General features: G+C 32.2%; 1 protein-coding gene across 1 annotated transcript; it reads right to left on the bottom strand.

Annotated features, from left to right (window-relative positions):
• Positions 1–3,068: 3,068 nt before the first annotated feature.
• Positions 3,069–6,811, bottom strand: LOC138319998 (trypsin beta-like). The gene is made up of 7 exons (XM_069263097.1): positions 6,734–6,811; positions 5,815–5,888; positions 5,523–5,680; positions 5,122–5,197; positions 4,377–4,563; positions 3,525–3,658; positions 3,069–3,279 (listed from the first exon to the last, which is right to left on the bottom strand). Exons 1-7 carry the CDS (start codon positions 6,774–6,776, stop codon positions 3,115–3,117), a joined length of 837 nt encoding a protein of 278 aa, XP_069119198.1. The 5' UTR covers positions 6,777–6,811; the 3' UTR covers positions 3,069–3,114.
• Between the last annotated feature and the right edge of the window lie 4,738 nt (positions 6,812–11,549).

Raw genomic sequence — 11,549 nt, forward strand, 5'->3', positions numbered from 1 at the left:
GATTCAAAGTTATTGCATTTTCTTTAATTTTCTCTTGTGATACCCTGTAAATGACTCTCGTTCATACTTGTACCGTAAATAGGAATATTGTGGATGTGGTCATATTGTAGCTTATTTCGGCATGCAATCGTTAACACACCGAAATTTGGCCACGTATCTATTTTTTGATAAAACGAACAATATAGAGAGGTAAATTACTCAATCACATTACATAAACATACATTCAAGGTATGTTTTGTCAACCGGAAAAAAACGCAAGACGTGCGACGCCAAAATATCCCAATTTACGGTATTCGATAGACAACATGCAAAATTTGATTAGGCTTAACCTACGACAGCCATAGCCAGAATTTGATGGATATGTAAGTCGACTTAACGACTTCGGTATATTCGTGTTGTGTCGTCTCCAATTGTTTAGTGGAACTCTTACCCTTTTAATAGTGCTATAACACTGATGCTGCCGAAGATACCAAGCAACACACCCCTCCCGGTCACATTATACTGACAACGGGTAAATCAGTCGTCCTTCTCCCGGAATGCTCATGCTGAGCAGTAAGCAGGAGGAGAAACTACCACTTTTATAGGCTTTGGTGTGTCTCGGCTAGGGGACAGAAACCAAAGCTTACCTCATAGGGACGAGCGCTCAACCAAAGGCCAAAATGTTAGTAGCATTCATTTCAAAAATCCTAATGACAATTGTTCAAAGAAACTTATTATTCAATATAAAGATTAGGAATCTTTGATTCGGTCAATATGGTGTTATACTGCCATGGTAGAATAAAAATGAATCAGAGTGGTATAACACCATAAAACAAAAATTGACTTCGACAAAGGCACACATTTTTTTACGACATGGATAATAAAATAACCATTTGAAAGTTGTGGATTATTTTCTATTTGCTACAAAATGTGTGCTAACCATGGTACGTATAATATATACATATATCCAAAGTTCAATTGAATTTACCAAGAAATGTTGATCTCTTCATTCGGAATGATCTAATTTTATATTAAGTATATTTTCAAATCAAAAAGAAGTAATTTTGATCTTAGCATACAAGGATATCTCTACAGAGAGGATTCATATTCATTATTTGTTTTGGGAGGTGCTTTAGGTAATGGTGTGGGTACCTTTGGGGGTGTGTGCCCGTACCATTAGTCAGGGAAAAGACCTATGCCATTGCATCCACATTGATTTAACCCTGGCTACGCCTCTGATTAGAGATACCAGGGGTTTTGTATGAGATGTCATTGGAACTGAGAGCACTTCAATTCTATCCATTAAGATATTGTGAACTTTTATTAAATATGCTTCTCCACTATCGAATGGTATTTTCTCTCCATTACATACATAATGAATTTGATTATTTAATGGTTTTATATTCAGGCGTTCTTTTTGATTCACATATCTCAACTTTCTAACTTGAATGGGTTTATCGACGAACACAGCACTTGATAGATATCAAGGTATGCGCATAAGTGTGAGTTTTCATTTTTTATTTCTGATTACATCAAATTACCGTATCCTCTCATACATTCACATTAAGTATTACTCAGCTCAAATATTTTATTTGTTGCGTGGTTTTTTTCATCAGTTATAATCAATATTATTAAAATAATTAGTTTATTTTGTTTAATTAGTTTTTTGTTTTTTTTTCGTTTTACAGTTTCATTTCACCGTTGGTTCTGTACGAGTCTACAGCATCATAGAAGTGGAGTTCCTTGGTTTAAGCAAAGTCTGATTTATAAATAAAGTCATTAAATCGCATTTTAAAAGTTCTATTCTTTAGTTTTGATTATATATTCAGTTTTAGTTTTTATACTTTCCATTATGTCAGAACATCAAAATACAATAAGAAAGGCGTTTCCTCACTTTGCATGGCTATCAAGATGGAGTCTGTGCAATGTGTCATATGCAGAACGACAATCAGTGATAAATCCAATGCTGTTCAGTTAAAGGATTTGTGCAGTCAAAAATGATAATTTCAGTTTATGCTGGAAATGGCTTTATTAGCACGTGTAGAAACCTCTCTGAGCCGCGCGCGACCGGAATAACCTGTAAACCATCGATATCGAGGTCCAAAATTCTGACCGTCCGATTATGCATATTTTATAGCTCTAAACCGTGTGGCGTCATAATAGTCCGTGGCTTATAGCTGTACTATAACGGATGTGTTATCACTGACATCGACGGTCACAGGAAAAGCCTATCAACGATTTTTTATGATTACTTTTGAGTGAAGTTAATCGTAAAATAACTAAAAGAGTGAAACTCGATGTTTCAAATACTCTAATTTATGCTCTAATAGCAGGTATCTTCGTGTAATCATGAAAGAAAATCCACACAGAAATAAAAGTTTCGGATTTTTTGTCGAGGAGTTCAGCAACGAATAAGCTTTAACTAGATATTTTCCTGTAGTCTGTATCTTTGATACATTTTGAATTACAAAGTTTGTGATTGTAAAATGAAATTTTACGTACCAATTTAAGAAATCCTTGATTAAAGTATTGACTTACGTACACACTGATGATTGATCATTACAAACATTGCGTTGTGTGTTGCTAACCGAATAAATTGAGATACGTTTATTACAATACCGTAAAACGTTTCAACATATGGTAGAAAGAATTTATTTTTGATATTAAAAAATATCTAAATATTGAGATATTAAGCAAAGCAAACTATTTTTTCAGACCGTGTGGACGCTTTCAATTTTTAATCGATATTTGCTTTAAAATATTAAATATATAGCGCGAGCTGTTAGGGGTCACATGTTGATTGACACTGCCATACATTCTCTTCTTATTTCTCGTGATTTTGAGACTGACATAGAGAACGGTCATGGTGTTTTGTGGCATTTAATCATATGGCATGTCCTTACCCAAGAAAATGATGATATAAAATATTTAGTTTTAATTCGATGAAAAAATAAATGTACGGTCAAGAGGTGAGCCATTTTCGGCCAAGACCCTGTGTCGTGTCCAATAAAGTAACCAAAAACTGCTGGTTATACAAATATGTGGGGATTGGGTAAGAAGTGAAAACAAAACAACATTTTAACCAGCAATAATTTTATTTCACAAACAGACACTTAGAAAGCCCTGGGATATTGTTTAATAACTCGTATCTGAGTAAAGCACGAAATTCTGGTAGTAGCTGACCTCAGTATACACTGAGGGATATGACGTGCTGCAGCCAGACGCGCCCCATGACGTCACTCCAACAAGTTCCATGTCACCGGCGTCATTTTCACACACCAACGGACCACCGCTATCACCCTGTGAAAGAACAATTTCATAACTAACCAAACCTCGTGAATATTTACAATGATTTAGATAGTGATACAATCATATCACCATATCTTTTCTAACATCATACCAAAAATAAATTATGCAACACTTGAGTATTATACACTGTCTGTACACGACAACGAAGTAATTTAAAACAATAAAACAATCCATTATAAAGAAGAAGAAGAAACAAACTGGACAATGATATTCAGTTATACAGAGTAAATCCTTACGTTGCAAGCGCCACTGCCATCTCCGCTAACACAAATATGAAGAGGAGCATTTAAATTGTTTCCCCAAATACTACCACAGCTTGAATCCGTCAAAACATTTACATTAGTTCCTTGTAGAATTGTTGGTAGGCTGCCTATATTTGGAAAAAAATGATAACTCATCAAAATATATATGTATCAATACGTGGTTATGTATGACGTCATATCCCAGTGATATCTAAATGTCTTTAAATGTTTCTTACTGTAGGTCCCCTGACTTCTGTAGTGGCTTTACATATAAGAATAATAATTTTTCTTTGGGGATTTTAAGTGAGGTAATTTCGTTAAATAAATTAATATCGATGGGTTGGGACCAAGAATCATAAAATGGTGACTGACTAATTGAATGTGATTAGGATAAGGAGCTTCGTATAATTATAACGGCGACAAGTTTCGAAAGTTGAGATCATGATCACTCTATATATGTTAATTACGTAGTTTTCATATAAATTACTGCTAAACTAATTATTTATAGACTTTCAAATACCTTATCAATTAAGATTATTATCATAAAAGTATGTTATTGTGATCGAGGTCTGTATTATTTTATGGTATATTTTGATTTCTTATTAAATTCATCATACATTGTTGATATAATTAACATCTTATCTAAATATGCACTAAATTGTGTTTATTGATCTTTACTGGATAAAGGTAGTATTTTTTTCCGTGAAAACATGTTACATATACCACATATTTATTTTCAGGATGAAATAAATCAAAGTTATCCTATTCATAATGCGGAAAATTACCATAAAAAAATATATCATATGTGATCAAACTCATCAATTGATGTCCGTAATTTATTCTTACTGCTTGAGCCTGAAGTACGTCCCCAACCAGTGATTCTACAGGATCCCGAACCCAAACCAGCCAACACATTATTGCTCCTAGAATTTAGGGGAATGGCCGCAGCGTTACTTCCCAAACTCATTTCCTTCACCATAAGTATTGCAATGTCGTTCGGAAATCCACCACTGCCGATCTGGTACCTTCCATTCTGTGATATGAAAAACAATGCAATACAAGTCCAATGTCGAGAAGAATTGCAATGACTATATCCTTGATGAGTAAAGAGTATATCAGATTAAGAACATTAAGAACATTAAAAACATTATTATTTATCTAAAACGATACACGTTATTGGAATCACGTGTAATTGAATTGTCATTTAAATGCCTCAATGTTCCTATTTCTTTTTAAGCTTGATTGCAAATTGAGACAAAGATTTTTTTAAGTTCTTAGCAAAGTTACATGGAATATAGATAGTATCACCAAATTAGTTCAGAACTTTTTTGTCTTGATCTTTACTGACACTATTCATGTCATCCTGAATTGCCACCGAATCATACAAAGGGTGGATATATTGTGATTAAGGATGCATATTATTAAAGCAGGTTGACATCAACATGACTGTTAACGTCAACGTTTTCCACATGTCTGAAATTAATAGTTCTAAATAGACATCCTAATATATCCGTACAGTTCCTTGTGATACTGATAGGCGAGTGGTTCATTTATAGACAAGGTGGAATTATTTGAGAATAAAGACACTCACTATCTTCATGCCCGTAGCGGCCGAGATTCCTCCTCCTGAGATGCGACTCCCAGAGCCATATCGTACTGAGTAAGGTCTTATAAACAAAATAAATCATTTTAAACATTTACTCTCGAAAACAATGAAATTACATTTCGAATACAATCCAATTTGTACGCGGATGTAGATTCATTATTTTAGAATTTAATATTTTAATTGTCCTACCCAAAGACTGTAGCTACATTTAAATAAAAAAGAGACTGTTTTGTGGAACTATGGTATAGGAGTGTCACGCAACTTTTCAAAGTTACTAAATATAGACTAAAGCTCAATCCTGGCATTTTACAAGGTACAATTTTCGCCCGATTTATAAGTAAAAACAACTTATGTCAACATTAAATACACAATGAAGAACTCCTTACGTGTATGAGCTCCCCAGACAGTGTGCAGCCGTCAGAATAGCAGTAGAATTTAGTATGACCCCGCCACAAATATGGCTGCCCATTGATCGGAGCGACACCTGCCAAGGGTTATTAGAGATTGTGGCTTGTTCCCCTGAGATTATCCTACTGTTGGTCAGCTGAAATCAAAATGAACCTTTAACATGGGATTTCATATTTTGATTTTTATCTCGTGCATTGGTTTATTTTTTGTTTCTTCGGATTCACATGTTTTATTTTGGACGGGGATGAAAGTTTCTTTATATACACTTGCCTGTTCAGCCTCATCGATGAGATCTTGAGAAGGGTGGCTTGGTATCGGTGCCGAATTTGGCAGTGCCGAAGATTCTATAATCACAAAGTATGAAAATATCATTAGATACACGAATCAAGCTTGACTAATTTTATCGATTTATATGAAATGTTGTTAATTTGCTTCCATAGTATTCTGATATTATAAACACTCACTACTGTTAAATGTCAATATAAACTAGACACCTACTTCAGTTTAATTATACAATATCTCCTTTGTACCAATAGTGTGGTTTGGAAATTAAATTTTCTTTATATTACAATTAAATAGAACAAGTATCTACCTTAACTCTATAGATGCTACACCACTGATGAATGGTATTTTTCCTTATCATTTTCTTCATTTACAAAAGTTACTTTCTTTACACCATCACCACCATTAAAAAGTTAAAAATAATCAACTGCGGGCTGAAAAAAGTCCATGGCACTATGTACCCATATGGGGAATGACGAAGTGATTGCGCATACACCAACAGCAAATTAATTATTTTATATGTATTTTTGTGTCAATTAGACCCATATCTACACGATTAAACACCAGTTATTGTTTAAATGATGAGTATCGTTTTTACTCTGACGGCAGTGGTGCATCTTTAAACACACTACAAAGATTAAAAATCAATATATCGGAAAGATAATTATAACGTATTAATTGCTGATTTATATCACCAACATGCAATAATTACGTTATCATTATCACTTAATGAATTTATCGTGATGTCGACATTTCCTACATCTCTTTGGTCTTGTATTTCAATTTTAGCTTTTATATATATTCTTATTTTATGATTATTATTAATCAAGGCAATATTTCTTTCGGAAACATACTGATACTTTAGGTGTATTTTGTATTAATTAATATAGGTAATCTAGTGACTTACCGACAACCAGCAAAGCACAAACGAAGACGAGTCCGCTCATCATGATCGTGCAACAACCAATGTCGTGTACTTCTGCCCTGTGAGGCTGTGGTTTTTATGCTACTCGGATCGTGACAGGACCTACATCATCTGTACCCTCCCACGTCCTCGGTTACAAAAATTCAGGAGTTCACAACACGGTCAAAGATCTTAACATAGAACAATTATTATGTTCATAAAATTATTATTGCACTTTTGTGGAGTTCTGATGGTTTATTATTAGATTTCGTGTGCGACAGAACATACTGTGTTTTCTGTAATTTATAAACACGTTTTCCAATTAGTATCAATACTAAGCGTCTTGACATTAAAAGCTCATTTTATATTGTTCTGTAAAAAAGTTTAGATAATTGGGTTTGCACTGTTACGACGATCCTTATGGACAAACAATATATCAAAACACAATGTAACAGTCTTCTCGTGTATTGTGTTGCGCGTTTGAAATCAGTGTTGCCATCAGTTTAAATTATAAATCAGCAATTCAATAATAATTTCACAAAAATAGAGTTATCGTCGATAGAAATTGCATGATGCATATAGTATTGTAAGATACATTTCAGTATGAAATAAGAACTACACGCAGGTTCTAATCGATATATTATAATACTTTTTGATAATAAATTCCAAATCGGTAAAATGAAACCTACCTTTAAGAACAAATACACTCTGGAAGAGAGAACGTTTTTAAAGTTATGAAGTTGATGGTCCGTATAATTGAATAGTCTTGTATTTTTCTGTAGAAACTTGTCGTGAATGTTGTAAAACAACAAATAAAAAATACTGCTTAATTCGATTTATAAATTAATAGGACCACTGCTTAATTGGTGTAAATAATTTCATCCTGGAAACAAACGTAAATGGTATTTGAAAGCCCTACACTACGACCGAAAATTACACATAGTCTTGTCAAAACGGATAGAAAATATAGCAAGTTAGTTGCATCATCGCCATATTTCTCAAAAAGAACAAATAATCCTTTATTTCTTTTACATTACATACGGGAATTCGTTCAGATATTCTTTTGTTACTTGAAGTAAATATTGTGAAAATTTCAGAAAAATTGTGGACCGGTAAATTTGTCGTTTAAAGGTCTTAGTGAGGCAAGGTCTATTTTTAGCAGTATTACACCATGGTCGCACCACGGCCCTTTTCAATCATAAAATTGAGAAAACAAAGAAAGTAATTTCTTAATCTTAAAGAATACTCATTAGTTACATTAAATGTAAAGTAATATATGATTTTATAACCTATATATTGTAGAATAATTAAAATATTGAATCACAATAACAAAGTATTTTGGAATTTTTAGGGCATTATCGTTCACTTTTCAAGCTAGATGATGATTGCAACTGCATTCTCAGAAATATTCTTTTTATTTACAGTTGAAAGGCATATATAACAAAACAATAACAAAATTTAGAAAAAAATGGGTGGGAGTAGATTATTATGTAAGAGAATCAAGTTGTTACCAATTTTCACACATCCAGTATATTAGTACATATATGTATAATGGTGTTGTTTTTCAAAATATTGTGCCCTCAAAGTGTTTGCAATGGCATGAAATCACACCATTACAAGTTTTGGTTTAAAAAAACATAGACAAATTTATATATGATTTTTTTTTCGTTCAAAATTGTATTTAAATCTTACTATATTAAGTATTTCTTAGCAGTTTAATATTTAGATTGTTAAGAACATTTTGTGATCAATCAACTGAAGTTTGATTTCTAGTTTTTAATTTATTTTTTTTTCAGAATTTTCATGAATTTTATAAAAGTTAACTAAGAATTTTTTTCAGCATCTTTTATGGTTAATGAAACAGTCGAAAGTTTTTGAGGTCCACAGTTTTATTTTTCATAATTAGCTTTGTGCATCGTAAACACATCATACTATCAAGGTTTATCATTTCAGGTATTAAATTTTGATTTAATAAGAAATTTGGTTATCACAAAATGAATCAACATGTCAGGGGGATCCAAATAAATTACTTTATACGTGACACAAAGCTAAGTAACATACAGTATATGTAATACACTGCATCTAAATGATTTCCAGTTTGATCAGACACTCTCATTTTCTGTTTGACTGTTTCTCCATTATCTCTGTACGATTAATACCATATCCACCAATTCACATTTTTAGAGATGTTTTTGTCGATAAGGATTACTTTAGAATTACAAATAAAATTCATATAATTCTAAACTCAAAGTCAGTTTATATAGTATGGAATAAAACGGTTTCATCGCCACACACTGTTTACCACGGGGATATACACTATGTACATGTACTGTGATCGAAGCCTTTCTTTTGTGTCTAATACTCAGTAAAGCTGTTCAATTTTCTAATTATATAATAAATATAATACTAACATGAAATTCAAATATGATTATTGAAAATAAAGGTACAATCATGTTTTGATGATCTACTTACAGATAACGTCTATTTTTATTATTAAAACTGCTACATTCAGTTAGTTATTTTGCAATATTAAAGAAGTATTTGCCTTTAATGTATCTAAATCTGAAATGATACATAAATGAGTTTCCCGCCCAAATTAAACTTAAAATCTAAAACAATACAATATGTAAAAGTGATGAGGTTTACATTTGTAAGCATGAATCAACATAAATGTTAATCTATCAGAAGTGTTAGCCCTGCAAATAATTGAACTACTGTAGGTGTGTAACATGACCCATGTAACCTGGTAACTCTTCCCTCTAAAACCACACAGTTACAGAATCCCATTTTAATCACTCTCTTCACTGTAAAATATGCTATATAATTACAAAATAAATCATTAGAACAGGACATATTAGTGAAGCTACTTCAAATGCAAAACAGCTTATTGTGGTCATAAAACACCAAAATGTTTTGTAATTTTGATTATGTAAAACTTAATTTTTCTACAAAGTATCACTAAATAAATCAATTTGAAATCATATCAAGCGTTACAGATGAGCATTGGATTATACATTAATGTTGACACCGTTAGATTCTTGTTTAATGATACAAAAAAAGCATATTCATAGCATTATGTAACGTTTCTAAAAATAGACCTTGCTATATTATAACCTTTAAACGACAAATTTACCGGTCCACAATTTTTCTGAAATTTTCACAATATTTACTTCAGGTAATGAGCCAACTTTTAGAAAATAATTTTGGTGCACTCAAACTGGAAGTAGGTGAATCACCATTGTTAATAATTGACATGGCCAAAAATAACACCCAAAATTTCGATATTTTCTGTCTTTAAAATGTAACCAAAATTTTATTTGTCACATTTTGTCTACATATTTGTGATCATAATATGTAATTATTTATACTCTTCAGAAAATAATACAGTTTTATGACATAAAACATTATTTTGATACCATTTTGGATCAAAAATGGAACCCTGTCATACACCTCTACTGGGCAACATTAATTTGGCCATAGCACAGGCCCCTGGGACCTTTTGAATTTTTTAAACGTATTTCAAGGGTTTGCATTTATGTTGCTACATATAACATTTAATTTCAATAAAATTGGTTCGTGGGCAAATTTCCATTGTTCGTGAAAGAGGTCCTGCGAAATTTCTTTTACTCCGTCAACAAATTGTTTTATCTTTAAAAGTTCCACCTTTTTATCCATCACCAACTTTTTTTATCTTTAGATATCACACCTTAATCGATTAATGTATTGCCGATTCCTTTTGCTGAATTGTAAATGACAACATTGATTTCTAACGTATAATTAAAATACTAAGTGTATTATTGTTTTTATGAAATATCATATACCGTGTGTAAGAATTGTCGTAGTGGTGCATGCCGACATACATACTGCTTTAAATTTTCAAATGAAAATGTGAAATGAAATTCGTAGATTGTAATAACTACTGCACTTTTTATCACATCCTTCAATTTAGAGATTCCCAAAAGTGATTAGCTTACTGTTGATAAATACAAATACTTTTGTTCTTTGCTTTTTTATGACAACGTGCATTTATTTGTTTTTTAAGGTTTCAAATTAATTTCATTCCGCAGCAACTAAGAGAGATAGCAGGGTTGGGACCCTTAGGTATATCCCTCTTGCACCATGCAAAAGAGTTCGCTTTTGGTTTTTGTCACTCAATCGCTTCTTTTTTGTGTCACATTCATACTTCAACCGCATTTACACAAATACATGTATTGCACAATGTAGATAGAGATGGTATTACCTTGAATACAAGGTGTTTAAAATACAGAAAATCGTAGTGTGTTCTATATCGACGAAATATTATCGTGCCATAAAAAACCAAAAGTAAAATAATAATTCCATCGACTATTTTATGTTTGTTTGTTTGAGTTTTACGGCCTATCGACAGCCAAGGTCATTATGGGCCAAACTACTAGTACTATGTTTAGTTGTCTATAATATAATATATATAGTATAATAAAAGTTTCCTATTAATTGTTAGATAATAACTATATTGTAATAAATGTCTATATCATCAGATGATAGTACAGCACCAAAGATTCAAGATTAGCTTACTTTTCAGATATAAATTTATTTAGATAAAATTAGACGATTAAATAAAGAAACCGGTAGTATGGTCTGTTTCACACGAACTTTTATCGACCCATAAAGCATCATAACTTTTCGAAGTGCATTAATACTTTTATGAACATAATAATTGTTCTATGTTAGGATCTTTGACCGTGTTGTGAACTCCTGAATTTTTGTAACCGAGGGCGTGGGAGGGTACAGATGATGTAGGTCCTGTCACGATCCGAGCAGCATAAAAAGCACAGCCTCA

The sequence above is a fragment of the Argopecten irradians genome, chromosome 3 (assembly GCF_041381155.1).
Source record: "Argopecten irradians isolate NY chromosome 3, Ai_NY, whole genome shotgun sequence".
NCBI classification, from domain to species: domain Eukaryota; kingdom Metazoa; phylum Mollusca; class Bivalvia; order Pectinida; family Pectinidae; genus Argopecten; species Argopecten irradians.

Bases quoted from the DNA above. Each gene is read 5' to 3' on its own strand.
- LOC138319998 (XM_069263097.1), bottom strand. From the start codon at position 6,776: ATGATGAGCGGACTCGTCTTCGTTTGTGCTTTGCTGGTTGTCG. The intron at 5,681-5,814 runs GCAAGTGTATAT...TTTTGATTTCAG, and splicing joins TCATCGATGAGGCTGAACAG to CTGACCAACAGTAGGATAAT. The intron at 3,659-4,376 runs GTAAGAATAAAT...TTCCAAATATAG, and splicing joins ACGTACTTCAGGCTCAAGCA to GCAGCCTACCAACAATTCTA.